Raw genomic sequence first — 24321 nt, forward strand, 5'->3', positions numbered from 1 at the left:
TAAATGATATTAAAAACAAGAAAATTACTTCCTTCTTTTTAATCAGTTAAAGAGATTTCATAATTAGAAAAGAAACCAAAAAAAAATAAGTCTTTAAAAATAAAAGATTTTTTGCTTTTTAGTTCAGTAAATATACGAATTTATTAAGAAAAAAAAAAGGATAAAAGTATAAGTGTTTCTATTATATAATATGATATAATATCCCCTGTAATTTTTTTCAATTGATTACCGCTAGACTTAAATCATGACAATTAAACTAAAAAAGGAAATATTGCATATATCCCAAACAAAATTTTCAGGTCAGATAATTAGTAGAATAGTTGAAGAATAAAGTTTTTTTTTATAAACAATTACTACTTATTTCACAAAAAATTTGAATCTTTTAAAGAGTTAGGGAATTTTTAAAATTATTATTTGGTTATTACATTTTAATATTCCAAATTGTAGTTCATTTCTCTGTGTTACTGGGTTAGAAAATTCAACTGAATTTACTATTATTGATATAAGTATATCATAGTTTGCAATTCAATTTACTGTCACTGATTAATTTTTGTTTTATAAATATTGTAATTCTTTGGATTAATTTTCAACTGTATTATTTGTTATTAACAAAAAAAAAATTGGGTTTCAAAGAAGAAGAAAAATCAACAAAATATAAGAGAAGAACAAATACGTGACATATATCACACATTTATATTTTTTAAATTTGAATAAGTGGCTCAATGAACAAACAAGTACATTGTTTTGCTTTTTATTAGTCGATTGTTGAATTAATAAAAAAAAATCTCCATAGTTTCAAATTTGTACCAACATATTTTTATATATAATAAAAACGTGCATGTGCATGCTCATATATTCTTGCTTGGCTACTGGCTAGCTTAATTTATAATCGTATTTATGAGGCAGCCTTCAATTACTCCTGTTCTCCCATCATCAAGATAATATATATATATAATATATAGCATAAAGAAATAGCCAATTTGGAAAATATACTTTGTCCGTCTAATAATAGTCGTTCATTATACTGTTTTAAAATGTCTAATAATATTTTTGCTCATTGATAAAATTAATGGATAATTTTACACATAGTTCCTAATCAGTGGGGAGGTTCAAAAACTAAAGAAATAAACATATGAAGTAGCCGAAGGGAGATCGAAATCATATATATATATATATATATATATATATATATATATATATATATATATATATATATAAAAATTATTTTAATACATAAAAAAATAATATAATTTTCTGCCGAAGAGGGTTCGACCTAATAATAATATGACTGTGGCACTGTTCCTAATTTATCTTTTATCATTAATTATAATTATTCTTTTATTATTTTTTTGAAGTATTATGTTAATTATATTCATAGAATTATATAGTAAAATTATCACTCTTTTATTATGTAATTTTTTAAGAAATATATAACAATAGTGGTCCAAAATGGAGTGACAAAAATATAGAGCCTACCACTGCAATATTAATAATATTGAGAGGATCTTAGTCCAATTGTAGAGGGATACTCTATCACTTTGTTTTAATCTATTATAATAGGTTGTTTGTTTTTTACATGTCATTTATTATTCCATTTTGATATGATACACAAATAATAAATACTTAAATTATCTAATTCTATAAAATTTGAATATAGTTTTTCTTTATGTTTACAAGTATTACGTTACATTCTATTCTATCATAATAGATAGTAATAATAAATTAGACGCTAATAATATTGAGTAGTAAGAAAAAATAGTACATGCAAGTCTTATTTCTATCTACGAATATAAGAATGTTATTTTTGAAAGACTTTTCGTTCAAGTTACACAAATCAAAACAATTATATATTTTTTTTAAAAAAAATACAAAAAATATCGTATTTAGAAGGGAAAAAAATGTGCAATGATATTTTTAAATATGTATTCCAAAAAGGGCAACTTTCACATATAGCAAACATAAAATTCATATTTGTATACTATAGCAAAGTTTGCATAATTGCACTCCATAGCAAACATATAAATGTATAATTCGCTATACATATACAATTAAAGCGAATTGTATAAAATGAAGTGTATAAAACCAGAAAGAGAAAGAGACTGGGCAGAGAATTGTATAAAACGAAGTGTATTATAAGATGAATTGTATGTGTAATTATAAGTGTATATAACGATTATATGCAATTTGAATTTGTATAAAATGAGGAAGAGAGAGACAAAAGAGATTTGGGCAGAAAATATACAATTGAATCGAATTATATAAAACGAAGAAGAGAGAAACTATATACAATTTAAATTTGTATAAAACAAGAAAGAGAGAAAGGCAAAAGCTAACCAAAAATATATGTATTTATACAATTTCCTCTCGCTTTATACAAACACAAACACATTTTATACATTTGTGTTTGTATAAGGATATATAATTATTTAATAAAAATCGAATTTGGAGAGAGATTTTAGGAAAAATTGAAAGAAATTGGAAGAGTAAAAATAGCTAACAAATTTGTATTAAGATAGAGGGTGGGCCACAACCAATTAAAAATAATTGATTTGGAAAGAAATATTAGGGATAACTAAAGAAAATGGGAGAGAAAAGATAGGGGATGAATTTGAATAAAAATAAATCTTCTGCAGGGTCCGAACCAAATGGCAAAATTTGTACAAATTTGCTGCCGAGTATAAATGTTTCAAACAGTAGCTATAGGATTTATTTTAATTTAAATGTTTGCTATTATGTATAATTTTCCCTTCAAAAAATACTTTTTTATATATTTAGGAGAAAAAATACGTAGAAATCCCCTTAACTATACTCTTTTATCAAAAAGACAAAAGAATTATGGGAATTGTAATAGCCCCAATCAGTAAAGTTTTCTTTAAACCTTCCAAGATTAATCCACAAATTCATCCTTAAAAATTCAATTTTTCATATTATCTGAAGGCATTACTATTTGGAAATTAAGTTGAACAAGTTTATTTACTATAATTGTTTTCTAAAATATTGTAAATCATTAACTATGTTTACTTGTAGAATATATACTACCAAAATTGATGATAGAAAATACAACAAGTCATGAGCATTAATAACTAATGATTCATAATATTTGAGAAAGCGGAGTAATTATTTCTACCAATAAATTTTTTACAATATATATAAATGCATAAAATATAAAACTAACATGCTAAAAAACATAAAAGTTATATAGATATGGAGAAATGAAGGAAACAATAATAACAAAACATATTTTTGTTAACCTCAAAACCTTATTATGAGAACTTTGGCAAATACAAAACAAAGAAAAATAATATCCCCCATAAAATGCTTCTTCTAAAACATGTTGGAGAAATATTGAAGATTTCTCACTAGAATAAACTTAAAATCAAGATAAGTAGTAGTAGTATTTTTCACAAGACAATTAATTACACATGCATCCTCTCAACCAACAACATTTTTTGTCATCTATTTTCTTTTATCATTTCTTTTTCTTTTCCTCCATGACGTTTTGCCTAAAAAATAATAATAGTACAACTACTTTCTAAAAAGAAGAGTTCAATTCGATATTCCTTTATTAATGTACAAATCAAATACTTTCACAGTTTTCTTAGTTGCCATGGTTTTCTTTTTTAGAATCAAATGAAGCGATAGGTACATTAGCTAGCATTTACATTGTTTTTTTCATTATATTAATATGCAATCAGTTGCAATTTTTCATATAGTTTTTGAGTGTCGAAATTTTTAATTTAAATAATTTAATTTAATTTTGAAAGTAAATCAAATTAACTTTCAAAAAATAAAATACGATAACTAAAAAGGAATGAAAGGGAGTATTATTTACTTTTTTAGAAAAATTTATAACGTTGGGGTCACCTATATTTGACCTTATTTTTTTGCATAAATATATTTGATAATTTGAATATTCTCAAATTTTGAAAAACTTAGCAAAATCATCCATCTTGGCTCAATTTATTTGAAATCTACAACCAAGTTTGCTCTAAAATATAATAATATTTCGCAATAAATAGTCACATAATATTATAAATTAGATCATATATTAGCTACTACATACTATTACAAATTATTTTCTTTACTTGATATTTTTGAAATAAAAGTTAAAAAAATGGATTTGTATTTGATTCTAATTATTACAAAATAACATTTCATTGTTTAAATATACTTTTCCTAAATAAATAAGTATGATCTAAATCTAAAAAATAACCAAAATTGGTTATTTTTATAATAATAAAAAAAGACAAATTTGACCCAAAAAATATCGCGAAAAATGAAGACAAACATTAGAATAATTTTTTAATTTCAAATACAAATTGTATCAATACTTTCCATGGTCAAGCATTAGACTTTCACATTAAGTGTAAGAAAACCTCGAGAAAAAAAGGGGTCCAAAATTCCAGATTTGTCTTGGTCGTCCGAGCAACTCACATTAATTATAGAAATTAAATCATACAGTTAAAAATTATAAAAATATAGACTCGAGTCATATACAGTAAATGTGAAAAGTGTAAGATAAAGAAAAACTACACAGATGATGTGATTTAAAATGTTATAGCATGCATCATATTCACCAATTATCGTTGAAATTTCAAATAATTCCTTGAGAAAATGCATAGAATAGACCCTAATGTTTTTTCGTCTGAACCCGCATAGCGAGAGTTTAGTGTGCCTAAATAACACGAAGTTGTCTGAATGTTTCCAAGTAAAATATTTACTCAGAGATCAATGGTGTTTATACTACATGACTATGAAATATGGATAACCTTCCAAAAAATCAATGCACCAATAATACACGACCCTAAAACCAGAATTGATACTTATCACAGAGTACCCAAAAACTTGTATAATACACGCGTCCAAAAACATCAAGACCCTCAGAGAATCGATCAATCAGCTTCCTAAACCCTGCAGGGGGGCAGGGAATAGGGCATCACCATATAACTTATACCTCCTTTCTTACCAGGCTGTTCGTAAGCACTCAAAACAGCAGGATTGAAACCATGACTCTGCTCTTCCAAGACCAATGAAACATCATATCATAATTCCGCAAAGAAACTGTTCGAACTCCCAGGATCTGGCCCTTTATTTACATTTTTCTTCTTGCTCCCTGCAGAAAGAACAAAATAAATGGTCATAGGGTACACTAAGTTTATGGATAATGTAGAGGAATAAACAGCATGGAAAAAGACGCAAAGAAGGGCAAGTGAGGGACGGATTGAGAGTAGTTTTTATGTTGGGTGATTCACCAAGTACCTGACAAGACCTACCATTCTATAGTTAATAAGTCTACCAAATAAAGTTGACAGGCCATCAAGAATGGCAGTTTTCTTGCTCCTTGCACCAGTTAAACTGAATTGATTACAAAGTAATTACCGGGCAAAAAACATTGAGAAGCAATTCCATGTTCTCAAACTCATGGAAAACATATTTCACTAATGTTACGAATGCATCTATAAGTTTCATGTACTCTACTTCAGAGCAAGAACAGCAATGTAACAACAATACTGAAAATAACATTAGTCAATGAACTAATAATTTATCACCTCAGATTATCCACTAACCAAACAGTAAAGATTCTAGAAAAGTTGTACTTGTGCCTTCACATTCTAAATCTTTTAAATATTTATAGATAATCACTATGAACAGTGTGAAATGGAGGTCTTATTTGAATACATTAATGAAACAATAATAATATCCATAATGGTTTCTCCCAACCACCATAACACAAGGAAGCTAGAACCAAATCTAAAAATTTGTAAGAAAATTCACATTATAAAGACTTCTTGAGATACTACTTTATTTGAAATAGAAAGAAAAAGGCATGATGAAACCAGATGAGCCAAGCTCAATAGTGTAGCACAGACGAGAGCCATGAGACTCAAATAGTTCACAATAAAATGGCACATATAAACACTTTTGACAAGGGGATCTATACAAAATCCTTGGGAAGTAAGCTCATTAATAATTGGGAATACAAGACATTCGATCCCTGTACCTTGTATCTCCCACATTCAAATTTTTTTTTTATTTGAGAAGGTAAAACCACATTCAAATATGATAATGATATCCTTTACCACACGTGAAAGAATAACTTCTCCATTCAGAGATGTGAAAGATTGTATACCTTTGGAAGATTTTGGTATATTATCATCAACATCCATCCCATCATTATCACTATCTTCAGCACTTGAATCATTCTTGACACCATCTTCAGATTCTTGCACCAGCTCATTCAGATCCCACAACTAAATATGGAAAAGAGAGATACAGCTATTAGTGGGGTCCAACTTCCTAAAATGCATGATCTTCTTGAAAATTTCTAAGGAACTACTGTAAGAGGTAACTGAGATATTTACGGACTTTCAGTAAATGGTCATGTGATGCACTTCCAAGATACTTTCTATCATGAGAAAAGGCTGCAACATGACAACGTACCACATAAAGGAAATTTGTCAATATAAGTATGTATTATTGGAAGATGCATATCTAAGCAATGCTAACAAATAGAAATGTGAAGCACAGAAGTATATCGATGTCCAGCCCATACATTGGAACATATAAAGATTCAGCCATCAAAAATAGACTGCAAAATTTCAACTTAAAGTCATACCAAGACGTTCAACAGGGTATTCTGAGTGCTCGCCAATTGGCTGAATGATCTTGTTCGGTAATATGCCAACCAGGCTACACCAAAATGAAACATTAGTTCAAGGAAAATAGCTTTTCATTTGTCAAATGAAAAATACTCTTATACCACAGTAGAGAGTTCTCTCACCTGATAAGCCCATTCTCACACCCAGTTATTACTCGATCTTCGTCAAGCTTATCCAGAAGAAAAAGAACATTTCTTTATTTTTCAATGTATGATTATCAAGTGAATCAGACTTCAATTATTGGTGAAAGAAAATTACAGTAGACACTCTTATCAACAAAAAATTATAACAGACACTTACTTTCAGTAATGCATCTATAGAGTTCGGCGATAGATCAACAAAGCGATCACTGAAAATGACAAGAAATGGAATATATTGGAATCAACTCCAGACAAAAGTTCAAGAAGCAAAATGGAAAATAGGAGACATACCTGCAATCCTTGAAAAATCCCCATGAATACAGTAACAGAGTTCCAGATTGAGTACCACATATTACTTTTCTACCATTCTGATGACAAAAATGGAAAGGTAAATCTTTTGTTTGAGAAGGTAACAGTTGTACGTATTAAGGGCACTTCCCACAATGGAAACAGTAAATCTAGTCAACATAAAGAGTTTGAAGCATGTCTAGAGAGTATTTGTGGATAGAAATTGATCAGAAATCTAAAGAAGAAACAATTTAAGATGAGAAACAACCATCTATAAAGAAGTCTTCGAAGCTCAACAAGAGAAAGTGTAAAGGAAAAGAGTATCATATTACATGTAGAAGATTTATTACCTTCATAATTACCACAGAGAGCAGCTCCTCTTCAGAAAATTCAGAGCGAGTTTGGATCTGAAATTGAGATATCGAAATGGTATCAACTTTTTATAGTGAAGAGAACTTATGTCAAGATGATAGTTTTTTAGTTTAAGAGCAACCAAAACAAATACCTTACTGCTCCTTAAATTGCATACAGAAAGTGACCCATCGCCACTACAGAGAAAAAGAAGATTAGCAATTCAGGATAATAACACTGAGTTCTTAACTTGAACCCCATGAGACTGAGCTGCTTAATCTGAGCCAGACTTAGCAGCACACGAACCCAAAAATAACAAAAGAAAGAGAAAGCATATCACTTTCCTGACTTAAAAGACAACATTCTTAAATTTTGGTGGTTTAGAAGACAAAAGCCGGAGTTTGGAAAAATGCAGCACACTGGTAAAATAAATAATGGAGCACTTGAACTCTAACTCTAGAATTAAACATAAACCAGGGATAACCAATTCAAATAATCTTAAATAAACTATGACTGAAATTCAAATGCATCAAGTAAACCCTAATCAGGAACCCCTTTCACCTTTTGGGAATAACATTGTAAAAGAATGTCCAGGATGAAAAAGCAACTAAAACCAGTCCAAGAAACTGTCTAAAAATTAGATTAACGTACAGAAAAAATTGACTTGGCAAAAGAACAAAAAGAGTCTTGATTTTCATTTCATCGCTTTAGAAAGATCAATTGACGTGGTATCTTCAGAACCAATAGAAGATTTCAAATTCATTCCTCCTCGCCTATAATTATAAATGCTATGGCGACTAGTTTATTGCTTTCCAATAATTAAAAATGTGACTAGCTCAGCAAAAAACTACATACTCAAATTCAAAGGTAAAACCAGAAAAAAGAGTCACATAGTCATTTCCTAGTAACGATGATCAGAAGTCAAACAAGATGGTAGTGCAGGGGATGAAAGGTTGAGTGATCGTTCTCACCCTTTTCAGGAGATCTCTCTTAAGTAGTTACATTATACAAGCACCGAGGACATGCATGCTTTTGAGAGACGTAGGTTCAATTACGTACCTTGTTGCTAATAGTTTCATGGAATCAGCTGCAAATGTAATGTCTGAAATGTATTCTTCATGTGCATTAAAAGAATGGGAGCATGAGCGTTGTCTGGTATCCCATACCTGCAAGATAGATCTTCCAAGATAAGGTGTTTGGAAAGGCGAACCAACACTTAATTGAACTCTATGGATATGGTTCTTGGCACAATGAAGCATACATGGTGTGATGGAGATGCCACTAATGTGATCAGTTTCATGGAATAAAAGTATCAACATCATAAAGGTTTAGCAGAATTTTAACATTATATGATTCTAGCTTCTGTTAGTCACAAAACCGTTATAGCAAAAAAAATTCTGATTGCAATCTCAACAAGGCATTCAAAAACCCCAAAGAAGCTCTAAATTGTATATTAACTTATTAAGTATTGTTATGGCAAAAACACTTGTGGTTTTGTCTGTCTTCATATTGCACCCAAAGAGTTAAAGAAAATTGAAAAGGCAAGAGTGATCAACAGTCCTCATGAACATGAAGGGGCAATTTTTTTAATGAAGAACATGAAGGAGCAATTTTCTAATGAAGAACATGAAGGAGCAATATTAACACACTATATATTGAGAAATAAGGAACTGAGGTTTGAACACTTCAATGTTTTGTTACTTCCTCAAAATTCCTTTTTACAGAATAAGAAAATGTATGGTTCCATGGAACTAGGTTTACAAGGTTGCTGACAAAACAGAGTAAATTATGATGATGGAATCCAGAAAATGCACAAAGCAGACCAACTTTTGCTACTTCCTTTTTAAAAAAGGATAATGGTGGTGTCCGACCCTTGTGCATAGTGTGCACCTCAAAACTGTTGCTATTTTCTACAGTAGTAAATGAAGCAATCGAATATAGTGTAACAAAAAGAAAAAAAATATTATCAAGCATGGAATGTTGACTATTTCACTAGTTACTTCAGATATTCAAATTTGAAGATACAACCAAAAGGATTTATATCTTCTGATTCTCTAATTATCTAAGCCTTTTTTGGTCAGAAAACAAAAATCAATACACCAACTTTACCTTAATGCATCCTTCATCGTCTCCGGAAGCAATACTTGACTCAGTCAAATTAACAATTCGATTAACAGCAGCCCTGAATCCAGAGTGGCACTTGTTTGAGAACATCTAACGAGCAATACTTTAATAAATGCCTAAATCAAAGCTGTTTCACTAACACTTAATTTATCCACTCACCCATGGGAATTCTCCAGGCGAACAATTTCTGAGCCAGTCTCAATGTCTGTTGCAAGAATAGAACAATCTGGAGATCCCGTCACAATTGCTGCACATGTATTCGATTCAAGAAACAAATCAAATTAGCAATATATCACTAAATTGAAGCAAGAAGAAAAAGAAACTAATGGAAATAATAGAATCAAAAACAAAATCTGTCTCAAGAGGACATAATCCCACCGATAGAAATCCTTGATCTTTTGTTTACTAAGTCAATGTATAGGAAAGCTCTCTAGTTCACTTTACTATTTCTTCACGTACAAACTTATAAAGGGTGTCAATTAGCACAATAGTAAATACAGAAATATTTATTCAAATCACAGGCAACTAAAAGAGAACAACAGGGTATGTTTGAATATATTACCACGGCCCTCGTTGATAATCCGGACAGTTCTACATGATTCACTATGAGCTTTTACTTCCAACAACCTATAATTGAACCAATATTTAATTGCATAATTCTCCATTAATCAAAACCACCCAAAATGAATTGAAAGAAGAAAAAAAGGGAAATTTATCGGTACTTCTGAGCCGGAGAATCAGCATTGTAACGGTACCTGCATGAGACAGATAAAGTTCATTAATTTTTCTTTTGTTTGGAGCAGCTTAACACATCAAAGCCAATCAATCAATAAACTACAACTCCGGGAAAAACAAAAAGAATAGTTACAAGAGAAGGTCGCCGGTGATGAGTCCAGCAGCAACAAGGTGATCGGAGGGATGAAAATCAATGTCAAATGGAAGCTTTCCAAGGTCTATCTCCACGGCAGCCATACTTCCCTGACAAGGGTTTAGGCTTAGGCTAGTGTAGGATTTTTCACGTCTTTGCTCTTAAACCCTAATTTCAGGGACTTGTTTGGACAGGAGAAAACAATTTTTTTTTTGTTATAGAAAGAAATATTTGTATAATACTTAACAATTTTTTTTTTGTTAGAGAAAGAAATATTTGTATAATACTTACGGTCGTTTGGTATAAGGATTAGTGATGTGAAATTTATTTTTTATAAAGTGCTCTTGGTTTATTACTTCTCACAGATATTTGTTCAGATTAAAACTTTACAAAAAAATATCTTTTCAGTTATATTTTTAAATTATTATGAGATTTTTTATTTTATATAATTGGATCAAGAAAGATAACTATCGGACAATATTAATTTTTTTTGTGGCCTTCTAAATAGTTAGGAGTAAAATAATTTTATTGTCATCTTCGCTATTTCTCACTTGAATGGATTATTTAAGGGTAAATAATTGTCATCTTAATAAATTGATCATTTACAAAATATTAATTTTCAATTTGAAAAAAAGATAGATCATCTACTTCAAAAATCGAAAAGATGATCAACGCTAGTAAAATCGAATAAATTAAATAATCTATGTTTACTCATAAAATTTGCAAATTGTAATTTAATATGTAATGTAAGTTTATAAATGGTTCAAAATATAAATAATTAGAAAATCACATATACACCACTAAATAATATATTTAGTTAATATCTCAAATTTCATGTGGTGATTTATTTGCTTTGAATTTATTTAGCAATAAATTAAATAGCTCTCTCTAAATAATAAATTTTGTAGGCTAATTTGTTAAATAAATTTACTAGTAGATATATGTAACGATTCAGAAAAAAAATTAGTATATAAATAAGAATAAATAGGTATTTAAGGGCATAATGGTCCTTTCACGTTTTAAATAAATAAATAAAAACAGATTTGTATTTATTTATTTTAAATTCTATTTGACTAATTCTTGAATTAGTTTCCTAATCCTAATAGTTCTCTCTCACACTTCTTAACTCTCTCTCACAGTCTCCATCTTTCTCACGTTATTCTGTCAAATATCAACAGTTCTTCACGCTTGAAGAACTTACAAAAATTTTTAAATAAAAGAAAAAAAAAGTAATCAAAACGTCAAGCCTAAGAGAGGTTCGTCGAGTGAGGTGTACGTTGAAGTGAATTGGGAGTGGCTTGGAGGAGTTTTCCGGGCAGCAACATCAAAGTTTGAACATCGATTAAGGTATGGGTTTCTTCTCTCTTGGTCCCTTTCCCAAGAGACCCCTTAAGGTTCAAGATATTCATTCCGAAAACTAGGGTTGTTCCCTTTTGTATGTCCTTGTCACTAGCTCCCAATGAATTTTAGGTTGGGTATGATTGCTGGTAGATTTAGGTGTATATTATGTTTTCGCGATAAATATGATTATGTTGGTGTACTTGGAATCGTATGAAAGGCAACCATCTTTTTCTTGAAATTTTGTGTAAGTATGTTACGGTGAATGAGGTTCTCTATGTAATGCTCCAAAAGTTTAATGTAATGCATTGTATATTTTTTTGTGAATAAAATGGGGTAAGGCGTGAAGTTCATATGAAATGTAGGTGGCTTGATTGAAGGAGAAATTCTTGGTTAGACGAGTCTATAAAAATGTAACTAAAACATTATGAATAAAACCATGAAATCACCCCAAAAATTAATGTGAAAGTTGATGAAAAAGTGCAGAAAAATCATGGAATAAATTTCCACAACTTAGAAATAGGCTTTAAAAGAATCTGGAAATTTTTGGACGTCAAAGAAATAAAAAAAAAAGGTTTTGGAGGTTGCAGGGATCGAACCCAGGACCTCCCTGCAGCAAGCTTTAAATTAAAAAAAAATTGGCAGGGGGAACCCTCACCCCTGCCTTCCGCGAAAAACAAAAGAAAAGGAAAAGAAGAGGGGGCTGGGGGAGATCGAACTCGCGACCCCCAGCTACGCGCGAAAAAAAAGAAAATGGGGCTGGAGGGGATCGAACTCGCGACCACTCCTCCCTCGCGAAAAGAAAAGAAAAATTAAAGAGGAGGCGTGGGATTCGAACCCACGACCTCCCTGTACGCGAAGAGAAGGGTTTTCAAAAGAAAAAAAAATATTAAAAATAGAGGGGTTGTGGGGGTTCGAACCCACCACCTCACAGTCCCCCTTCAGCGAAATTGAAACAAAAAAAATAAGGGAGACTGTGGGGGTTCGAACCCACAACCTCCCCATTGTAGTGAACTTTGAGATTTAATTTAGAATTCTAATTAAAATAGAAAATTAATTCTTTCATGTAAATATGGAGATTTAGTTTAGAATTCTAATTAAAATAGAAAATTAATTCTTTCATGTAAATATGGAGATTTAATTTAGAATTCTAATTAAAATAGAAAATTAATTCTTTTATGTAAATATTGAGATTTACTTTAGAATTCTAATTAAAATAGAAAATTAATTATTTTATATAAATATTGAGATTTACTTTAGAAATCTAATTAAAATAGAGAATTAATTATTTTATGAAAATGTTGAGATTTAATTTAGAGTTCTAATGTTATGAATATTAGAAATAAAATCAATGAAAAATATAAATGATATCCAAGTGATTCAAGATTTGGGTTCCCGTACACAAACCTCCGTATTGATACATAAGTCATACGTGAGTAAAATATTCAAGAATAATGTCATCTACTTAGATAAAAAATCAAGATCTTGGTATATATACAAGATACATAAGTCTTGTAATACATAATCTTAGGAAAATAAAAATCACTTAACGAACTACGAATGAAGCCCCATGGCTTGTATGTATAGACACATAAGTCTAACATACGTTCAAAAATTAAGTGAACCTAAGATGTACGTAATGAAATGATGACTCTTATGAGGGTTAAGTACGAATGTAAGATACGTTAAATGGCCAAGTGCATTGGCATATGATGAGATGAACTATGAAATAAAGAAATGAACACTCACGTAATAAGAGGTGAATAACTATGAAAAACAAAGGTGCTAATAATGAAGAATGTGGTGACAATCATGATGTGAGGCTAATGTATATGATGAGAGCAATCTCAAATGAGCCTAAGTAAATGTTACCAATACGTACTCACCAATGAGAGTGTAAGATAATGAAGAGACCAGTCTCTATGAACACTCTAATGAAAAATATTGAGTTTAAAACACTTAATACTAATGATGAGATGAGAAATCATCTATTGAGCTATGATGTCCTCATACTAGAAGCCAGCTTCCATGATGTATGAGTTGAATGTAATGGAACTTTATACCGAGCACCGATAGGCTAGCTATGAGCGGTGATGTCTTCTTTCGGAAAGGGCGGAGGTTCACGTAACTCTCATGAGATGAGACTGTCCGGCTTGCCGGGTATTGGCTCTCCATACATCTCCTAGTCTTTGAACCTATATTGCCACTATAGGGATCTGGCGGGGTTAAATTCCCATATAGGCTAGCATGTCATTGAATCGCTTTGGCCGGTGATTCCACCTCTTTTCAGTGTGGGGAAGACACTGGATTTCATGATGCTCACATGATCTATGTCGGTTAAATTTAAAGTTCTCAATGAATGAATGAGGTCAGCCTCAAATAAATCATATAAAGAAATGAATGATGTTGAAGGTGTTAGGATAGGATAATCAAGAGGTGAGCTAGATTCAGGTAATGACATTAGGTTATTCCTAATCATTGCACAGCAAACCCGATGAAAGTCTTAAACTACATCCTAGGTATGACTGGTGTTCGCACTGGCCTATGAATGAATTGAAATGAAATACGTATGAATGAATGAAGCAGACTCTTTGTTTGCTAATGAAGGCTCCCTAGTTGAGGTCCCATATGTTGAGCCCTCATTTTGGAAAGTCTTAAGGTTAAGTCTATGATAATAAGGTCTCATGGTATATGAATGAATAATATGAAAGAAACTATGTGTTATATGGAGATATTATGTGTTGTATGCCATACGATAACTATAATGATGCATGTCACTCTCATGGCATAACTTTCCCAATCTCAATTTGGCAAGTCCACTGACTTGACTTCCAAAAATCATGTTGTTAGTAAAGAGCTATTCTTTCTCATGCATGTCCTTGGTGTGTGCTTGCATATATCCATACTTAGTACAAGTGTGTACTAATTCCATACAAACATTTACTTTTAGGTGCAGGCACAGATGGACGGTAGAGCGACAGGTTCGTGATTGCAGTTATCCGGACGTCGGCATTCATCCGGAGTTTGGTAGGTCCTCATGCTTCGAGGATGCTACTGTTTTACATTCTAGCGTAGTTTTAGAGTTGAGCTAGTGGAGCATGTTCCACTAGCGTTTCTTTCCTGTTTTGGTTCAGACTTTGTATTGGTGTTATTTTGGCCGATATACAATTAATACTTAATGAATTATTCCTTTCAGTTGCTTATCTCTTAAATGTTAGATGGTTGATGATGAACGATTATGAAATATAAAGAATGTTTAACAAGTATGATTAAGGAAATCAAAATTTTCAAATTTTCCGCTAAAATTAACCTATGTTAAGTAAGAATGGCGTAAGTAGGCTTGTTTGCGACCTCTGAGAGGTCAACGATGCCGGTCTCGTCTAGGTCTAGATTCCAGTCGTGACAAAGTTGGTATCAGAGCGCTAGGTTAAATTCCTAGAATAATGAGTTCACATCAACCACATTGAGCAGTTTCTAAGCCATGATAGTGAAGTGCACCACTATCTTGGATTAGAGACTGCATGATGCGTAGGAAAAACTTCCCTTCTTCTGATCTTATCGTGCTTTTCCTAATGTTTGAATTCTTGGTGTTATGAACGTGTCTAACATCAATCCTTGTTGTTTTCAGAGAATGAACACTTGGAGAACTAAGGGTCTGAGGACGGGAGCAGCAGCAGCTAGGGGTAATCAAAATCCACCCCAGGCTCCAGCTGAAGGAGTGGCCATGCCAGTTAACCCAGCTAGGTTGACTGATGCTGAGGTGAGGGCATCTCTAGCCCAGATGGCACCGGCCATCACGATTCAAGCTCAGGCTATGACTGCCCAAGTCAACCGAGAGAATGTTCAGAGGGAGAACCCACCGGTTCGCAGCATGGCTGATAGACTGCGAGATTTCACGAGGATGAATCCTCCTATATTTACAGGGGCTAAGACTTCAGAGGATCCTCAGGAGTTTGTAGACGAGGTGCATAAGATCCTGGTGGCCATGGGGGCCACTGATATTGAGAAGGCTGAGCTGGCTTCCTACCAACTCAAGGATGTTGCACAGACTTGGTGCAAGATGTGGCAAGATAGCCGTGTCCTAGGTGGAGAGCCAGTCACATGGGAGCTGTTCAAGACAGCATTTTTGGAAAGGTTCTTCCCTAGAGAGATGAAGGAGGCCAAGGTTGAAGAGTTCATCAACCTTAAATAAGGATCTATGACGGTCAGAGAGTATTCTCTAAATTTTGTGAAACTATCAAGGTATGTCAATTCTCTTGTGTCTAACAGCAGAGACGAGATGAGTAGATTCTTGACAGGAACTGCTGAGGATCTCGAAGAGGAGTGTAGGGCAACTATGCTGCATGACAACATGAACCTTTCCAGACTTATGGTCCATGTCCAGCAAGTGGAGGAAAGCAGAAAGAGGATACAAACTAAGGTAGGGAACAAGTCAAGGCAATCTGAGGAGAATTTTTCAAGGAAGAGTAGTACTGAAATAAGGTATAAGCCCAGGTTTAAGAAGGGATTCTCCCACCAAGGGGAGTCAAGTTCATCCAAGGGTAACCATGATAGGAATTCTGAGTCCAGAGTTAAGAGAAACAATGAAGTAGATACACCTCAGGAAAGACCACCTTGCAGGAAGTGTGGCAAACTACATGGAGGAGAGTGTATGTGGGGCACTAATGCTTGTTATAGTTGTGGCAAACCAGGTCACATGGTGAAGGATTGTCCGATTAGGAGAAGTCAAGAACAAGGGAAGGAGAGGGTTCAGTCTAATGGTCCAAGTGAAGAGGCTCCAAGGAGGCAACGTTTCTTCGCACTCAAGTCTAGGGGTGCAGAGGAAGGCACTTCTGGTGAAGTCATGTATTTGACTGTGTGGTGTGTATGCACTAAAATGAGATTAGACTTCCTACTCATAAGCTTATAGTTCCTTATCTATTCGTATTTCTTGCTATTGGCTAAGTGTGCATAGCGATTAAGTTATGATCAAATTGGCATTACGAGGTGAAATGGTAGTGTCATTCGGGGACGAATGTTCCTAAGGGGGGGATAATGTAACGATTCAGAAAAAAAATTAGTATATAAATAAGAATAAATAGGTATTTAAGGGCATAATGGTCCTTTCACGTTTTAAATAAATAAATAAATAAATAAAAACATATTTGTATTTATTTATTTTAAATTCTATTTGACTAATTCTTGAATTAGTCTCCTAATCCTAATAGTTCTCTCTCTGTCTCTCACGTTCTCCATTTTTCTCACGTTATTCTGCCAAATATCAAAAGTTCTTCACCCTTGAAGAACTCACAAAAATTTTTAAATAAAAGAAAAAAAAGTAATCAAAACGTCAAGGCTAAGAGAGGTTCGTCGAGTGAGGTGTACGTTGAAGTGAATTGGGAGTGGCTTGGAGGAGTTTTCCGGGCAGCAACATCAAAGTTTGAACATCGATTAAGGTATGGGTTTCTTCTCTCTTGGTCCCTTTCCCAAGAGACCCCTTAAGGTTCAAGATATTCATTCCGAAAACTAGGGTTGTTCCCTTTTGTATGTCCTTGTCACTAGCTCCCAATGAATTTTAGGTTGGGTATGATTGCTGGTAGATTTAGGTGTATAATATGTTTTCGCGATGAATATGATTATGTTGGTGTACTTGGAATCGTATGAAAGGCAACCATCTTTTTCTTGAAATTTTGTGTAAGTATGTTACGGTGAATGAGGTTCTCTATGTAATGCTCCAAAAGTTTAATGTAATATGATTGTATATTTTTTTGTGAATAAAATGGGGTAAGGCGTGAAGTTCATATGAAATGTAGGTGGCTTGATTGAAGGAGAAATTCTTGGTTAGACGAGTCTATAAAAATGTAACTAAAACATTATGAATAAAACCATGAAATCACCCCAAAAATTAATGTGAAAGTTAATGAAAAAGTGCAGAAAAATCATGGAATAAATTTCCAGAACTTAGAAATAGGCTTTAAAAGAATCTGGAAATTTTTGGACGTCAAAAAAATAAAAAAAAAGGTTTTGGAGGCTGCAGGGATCGAACCCAGGACCTCCCTGCAGCAAGCTTTAAATAAAAAAATGGGGCAGGGGGGGATCGAACCCTCACCCCTGCCTTCCGCGAAAAACAAAAGAAAAGGAAAAGAAGAGGGGGCTGGGGGGGATCGAACTCGTGACCCCCAGCTACGCGCGAAAAAAAAGAAGAAAATGGGGCTGGAGGGGATCGAACTCGCGACCACTCCTCCCTCGCGAAAAAAAAAGAAAAATTAAAGGGGAGGCGTGGGATTCGAACCCACGACCTCCCAGTACGCGAAGAGAAGGGTTTTCAAAAGAAAAAAAATATTAAAAATAGAGGGGCTGTGGGGGTTCGAACCCACCACCTCACAGTCCCCCTTCAGCAAAATTGAAACAAAAAAAATAAGGGAGGCTGTGGGGGTTCGAACCCACGACCTCCCAGTACGCGAAGAGAAGGGTTTTCAAAAGAAAAAAAATATTAAAAATAGAGGGGTTGTGGGGGTTCGAACCCACCACCTCACAGTCCCCCTTCAGCAAAATTGAAACAAAAAAAATAAGGGAGGCTGTGGGGGTTCGAACCCACAACCTCCCCATTATAGTGAACTTTGAGATTTAATTTAGAATTCTAATTAAAATAGAAAATTAATTCTTTCATGTAAATATGGAGATTTAATTTAGAATTCTAATTAAGATAGAAAAATTAATTCTTTCATGTAAATATGGAGATTTAATTTAGAATTGTAATTAAAATAGAAAATTAATTCTTTTATGTAAATATTGAGATTTACTTTAGAATTCTAATTAAAATAGAAAATTAATTATTTTATATAAATATTGAGATTTACTTTAGAATTCTAATTAAAATAGAAAATTAATTATTTTATGTAAATATTGAGATTTACTTTAGAATTCTAATTAAAATAGAAAATTAATTATTTTATGAAAATGTTGAGATTTAATTTAGAATTCTAATGTTATGAATATTAGAAATAAAATCAATGAAAAATATAAATGATATCCAAGTGATTCAAGATTTGGGTTCCCGTACCCAAACCTACGTATTGATACATAAGTTATACGTGAGTAAAATATTCAAGAATAATGCCATCTACTTAGATCAAAAATCAAGATCTTGGTATATATACAAGATACATAAGTCTTGTAATACATAATCTTAGGAAAATAAAAATCACTTAACGAACTACGAATGAAGCCCCATGGCTTGTATGTATAGACACATAAGTCTAACATACGTTCAAAAATTAAGTGAACCTAAGATGTACGTAGTGAAATGATGACTCTTATGAGGGTTAAGTACGAATGTAAGATACGTTAAATGGCCAAGTGCATTGGCATATGATGAGATGAACTATGAAATAAAGAAATGAACACTCACGTAATAAGAGGTGAATAACTATGAAAAACAAAGGTGCTAATAATGAAGAATGTGGTGACAATCATGATGTGAGGCTAATGTATATGATGAGAGCAATCTCAAATGAGCCTAAGTAAATGTTACCAATATACACGATTTTTATGATCATCATTAAATACATGCACACGAAAAGATTGATACAATAAATTATGTGTCATAAATTATAAAAATATTTGATAGAAAAAATAATATATTATGTCGGATTAAAATATAAATAATTTGCAATGTGAAATATCAAGTCAATGCTACTCTGGACTCCAAATGACGCAAGTTTGAAGGCATTGAAAAGAAGACTCATTAAATTTAATTTGATAAGTCAATGGACAAGAAAATTATTATAGATCGAGACATACGTCATTTGAAGTAAACCTTGATTTAAATTTATTTAAAACTAAATCAGTAAGAACACTTTCACTTAACCTTGTGATTAGGGCATTGTACAATCTTAATTCACAACTAATGCATTCACATACCAAGTAATTTATCTTAATCATTACACGAATGAGATTTCTATACCTTTATCGCATGTATTTTAATTTCAGTAACGAAGAAATAAATCATTAGACGTAATCAAGTTGTACACTCATTCCATATTCTAAATGATCACAAAATGTACGCGCTTCAAACACTTTAATGGCACTTCATCTAAATTGAAGTCAATCTATTTTATTTTTCTTAAGAATGTTATTTAATGTTGATGTATAAACTGATTTCAGCAGTAATAGTATTAGTTAAAGTTGATCATAAAATTTAAATTATATACTCATTACATACCATAAATGATATTTTTTTTTAAAATACTGTGTATACATATTTAACAAGATAAACTCATTTCATTCAATATGAAAATCATACACAATTGTTTTAATAATTTTTTAATATTTTAATTATAAATTTAAAAAAACAATAACAAAATAGTAAGAACAACAATATTTCTAATAGACCTAGTTATAATGTATAATTTTTTCAAATAAGAAAAAAGAATAATAAACGAAAAATGCACACAAAGCCATAAAAAGAATAAAAACAACGCATTTTCTGAAAGAAGTCCCAACAACAATAAAAAAGAAAGAGTTGGGACTACTTTTGTAACGATCGCTTTTTATTGTTATGAATAAATCAATGGTGAAAGAATTAAGCAATTTTCTTTGTGTGTTAGACTTGAAATTTGAGTAAGGTGAGATCAATGACAATCTAGGAAAGAACTGGACAAAATGTCTAAGCGTGATTTAGTTTCCTATTAAATAAGACATTAAGGATGTTATAGGGCCATCCCTAAGTGAATTTGGGAGAGTAGAATTTCTGAGATCGAACTCAACGTGAAAAGGTTAGTTTAGGACGTTACGGTTTTAAGATGTGTTGTAAAATGACGAATTTAGAAAGATTTCTGAGTTCTTATTTTCCGTGCAAGTTGCTATAGTGGGTGGCATCTCACTATGATGAGGTCACTACACTGGGTTGGGGCCGCTATAGTAAGGTAAGTCGCCAATTTAGAAAAATCCTAAAATCGCTCATTATTTCGTATATTCATTTTTGAAAGAAAAAGGGTACCCTAGGGCATTTTTCTAGGATTTTTTATGAAATTCTTCCATAAAGGTAAGTTAATTACTCTTTCTAACTTAGTAATTAGATTTTTTGACCTTAGAACCAGCGAGGATTATCTTAAGAGAGAGTTATGACTTGAATCAATGGTGGAAAATCCCTAGATTAGATATGACGATCATGGAAATAGCGTGTGGTTTAAAATTTGTTTGTAATCCAAATATTTTTAGGTCATTGTCCATTAGTTGTGTAATAATCAGGATTAATATGTTGTATAAAAGAATGTCACTATTCTTTTTTATAAATATATTAATGTTATTGGTGTTTGTATCATCGAATAACAACCAAAATATACAAGCAAGACTCATTGACATTGCAACATTACTTGAAAACAAAATATATATTAGATTGACGACCTAATCTTTTATTAGATAAAATTCATGTTGGGGAAATAATGAAAAGTTCACGACAATAACAATAAATAACTTTATCATTTAGCAAAATAGTAATCTTGAAAATAAGATGAAAAATACATGTAATAATAATAGTGCATAAAATTAATATTTAATTCGTATTGAACACTGTTCTTAAGAATCTATTTCGATGGAGTGAAATATTCCCCAAAATTAAACAAACGCTTCCATAATTTTAAATAGCGATTACTTGAATTTAAAAATTAACATCAGCAAATTAATAGAGAATATAAAATAATAGTAATTAAAATAAATACAATTAGAAAAGAGGAAACGAGAGAGCGAGGACAAAAAGAGTGAGGAAAGGGGGAAATGACACTTGTCCCACTTACATGCAAGATGACACATGTATAAAGAGTTGTCAAAGAGATGAAAAAGCATTTTCATAATAAAGTAATTGTCATTTCTTCAAGAAACAATTTCAAAAATAATTTAATTACTTAACTTCGTAAATACATTTAATAAAATAATCTTTTAAATAAAAATATTTGTTTACATTTCATACCCAAATTTCATTATTTTAATTGTATTTGTTTGACCCTTTTCCTTAAAGTAAATACTTAATATTTTTATTCGCATCAAATGTCACGTACACACAATTAATTGAACTATGATGCATGTTAATATAGTTAACAAATACATATTTGTACTTCAAAAATCACTTAACCATTATTGATTTGATGCAAAAACACTCTAAGCAAATAAATATTTTACCTATCTGAAAGTCTCTTTACATATAAATAGAAAATTGAAACCGATCGTTTTTATTCCTACCCTATTCATTTAATATTCTTACATTTTCACCAAAAGATCTTATATACGATATAAATAGGGAAAATACTCAAGTACCCCCTTAACCTCTGTCCGAAATCCCAGAGACACACTTATACTATACTAAGGTCCTATTACCCTCCTGAACTTATTTTATATGTAATTTTCTACCCCTTTTTAGCCTACGTGGCACTAGTTCAGAAAAAAAAAAATCAACCATCGTTGAGCCCACAAGATAGTGCCACGTAAGCTAAAAGGGGTACAAAATTATTAATAAAATAAGTTCAGAGGGATAATAGCACCTTAGTATAGTATAAGTGTGTCTCTAAAATTTCGGGGATAGGTTGAGGGGGTACTTGGACATTATCCCATATAAATATAACGTTATTTGACTAAATATTTTCTTCGAAAAAACTCACACGAAAGGACATTAATTAGATGAAAAAGAGTATACGTCAGAATCAAACGTTATATTAAAATAAATTTCTAGTTTTATTTTTTGGACAAACGAATAGATCATTAATTATATACATTTTATTTTCTGAATCGCTAAGTTCTCAAAAAATCTTATTTTAAATTCATTATACATTAATTGGTACAAAATATAGGTGGTAGAGAATATAGGCAAAAGCGCTGAACAATATGATTTACTTAAACTTGGATATAATATGAGGTAATAATATTGCATTTGTTGTAAAACTAAAGAAAAATAAGACAAGAAATATAAAAAATAAAATAATAAAAATAGGAAGATAAAAGGTGAGAGCATTTTTTTCTTCTTCAAAGTATTCATCAAATCTTCAAGTGTATACAATATAAAGTATTATGCCTCTATTTATAGTATAACATACAGGCATACAAAAAGCTAGTCATAAACATGACATTAACATGAATATAGTGGGAAGGTTATGAAAATGAAAGGTTACAAGAGTAATGTTTATAAAGTTGGAGGTTATGGATGTTATGTTTATCTTCATAATGGATGTAGTAACTTTTTAGTATAGTGGACATCCACATTACATTGTTTTATAACACTCCCCATTGGGTGTCCATAGATAATATGCCTCGTTAAAACCTTATTAGAAAAAAACCCAGTGGAAAAAAATCCCAGTGAAGGAAAAATAGTACACATATCTTTTAATACGCTTTGAATGTTGCCTCGTTAAAAACCTTACCAGAAAAATCCGATTGGGACAAAACCATGATTAAGGAAAAGAGTACAACATGTATTTTTCTCTCCCTGATAAGAACTTCACTTGATATCTCAAAAACAATGCATTCCAATCTTGTATCACAACTTCCCAAATATTGATGTTGGCAATCTTTAGTGAATAAGTTTACAAGATTATCACTTGAATAAACCTTTGAACGTCTATCTCACCATTTTGTTGAAGATCATGTGTGAAAGACTTTTGGTGAACTATACGTTGTCCGATCGCTTTTGATTGTATCCTCCCTTCAATTGAGTTATATATTCTTGGCGTATATGGTGGCTAGAAATTCATATATTTCTGAATATGATAGATCATGATTCCAACCGAACACACCCTAACTTACTTTATACATCATTATTATTTTTGCATGATTTAAAGAAGTGGTTACCAATGTTTGTTCAATGCGATATAAGCCTCCATATGTAAGCAAATAGCTCATTTGCGATTGAGCTTTATGTAGATCAAATAAATATTTTGCATCTACATAATCAAATCATTTCTGACTCAAGAGAGATTGATCAATTTCATTGAAGCTCGTCTTTTTCTTCTCAAAGAAAGTCATACATCTTCTAGCATTTGTATAACCAACAATATGTAAGTGCACCAATTGCACTAATACATAACATTTTAAATCATTTTCATGAGGTTGAAAAGATTATTTTTTTGTGTTAAGCAATCTCAAAAGCATCGAGTACTCAATGGAATAGCTTTAAGACCTTTTAAATCCTTCAAGAATTTTCATAGAACCTTCATCCTCTAGTTAGACGTAATAATCATTCATTATGTATACTCAAGTATTTTATCTATGCCACACTGAAACAAGTCTCATTGCATTCACAATTGGAGAACATATCTCCATTTAACAATAACTTAGGAGATTCAAAATACCTACATCCAAACCTCTCACCGAAAAAGCGATAATACTATTGGAAATAGAAGCAATGATGGAGACTTTAGTACCAAAGGGGCCTATGATATCTTTTTATCTGAAACTTGTAATCCTAGTATCAATAAGAACATCAACTATACTTGGGTATGGAAAACCTTAGCTATAAACAAAGTAACATTTTTTCTTTGGTTGTTACTTAAGAAAAGCTCCCCACAACTTTAGCTTTGTATAATAG

At 31.7% G+C, this 24321-nt stretch overlaps 2 protein-coding genes across 2 annotated transcripts; one reads left to right on the forward strand and one right to left on the reverse strand.

The window, feature by feature from the left end:
* Positions 1–4543: 4543 nt before the first annotated feature.
* On the reverse strand, positions 4544–10681 carry LOC101265597 (WD repeat-containing protein 55). The gene is made up of 15 exons (XM_004231589.5): positions 10431–10681; positions 10285–10317; positions 10125–10189; positions 9722–9809; positions 9548–9620; positions 8498–8604; positions 7593–7635; positions 7438–7494; positions 7091–7167; positions 6960–7008; positions 6782–6828; positions 6617–6690; positions 6367–6422; positions 6131–6251; positions 4544–5113 (listed from the first exon to the last, which is right to left on the reverse strand). The coding sequence occupies exons 1-15, from the start codon at positions 10532–10534 to the stop codon at positions 5043–5045; spliced, it is 1065 nt and encodes a 354-aa protein (XP_004231637.1). The 5' UTR covers positions 10535–10681; the 3' UTR covers positions 4544–5042.
* A 4811-nt stretch (positions 10682–15492) lies between these two features.
* On the forward strand, positions 15493–15960 carry LOC138342117 (uncharacterized). The gene has a single exon (XM_069294305.1). It carries the CDS (start codon positions 15493–15495, stop codon positions 15958–15960), a length of 468 nt encoding a protein of 155 aa, XP_069150406.1.
* Positions 15961–24321: the final 8361 nt, after the last annotated feature.

This window comes from Solanum lycopersicum, chromosome 2, assembly GCF_036512215.1.
Source record: "Solanum lycopersicum chromosome 2, SLM_r2.1".
In the NCBI taxonomy this organism is placed as follows: domain Eukaryota; kingdom Viridiplantae; phylum Streptophyta; class Magnoliopsida; order Solanales; family Solanaceae; genus Solanum; species Solanum lycopersicum.

Coding starts and splice junctions, on each gene's coding strand:
- LOC138342117 (XM_069294305.1), top strand. CDS start 15,493: ATGCCAGTTAACCCAGCTAGGTTGACTGATGCTGAGGTGAGGGCATCT.
- LOC101265597 (XM_004231589.5), bottom strand. CDS start 10,534: ATGGCTGCCGTGGAGATAGACCTTGGAAAGCTTCCATTTGACATTGAT. Junction 7,495..7,592: donor GCAATTTAAGGAGCAGTAAG/GTATTTGTTTTG, acceptor TCTCAATTTCAG/ATCCAAACTCGCTCTGAATT. Junction 6,252..6,366: donor CACATGACCATTTACTGAAA/GTCCGTAAATAT, acceptor TTCCATATTTAG/TTGTGGGATCTGAATGAGCT.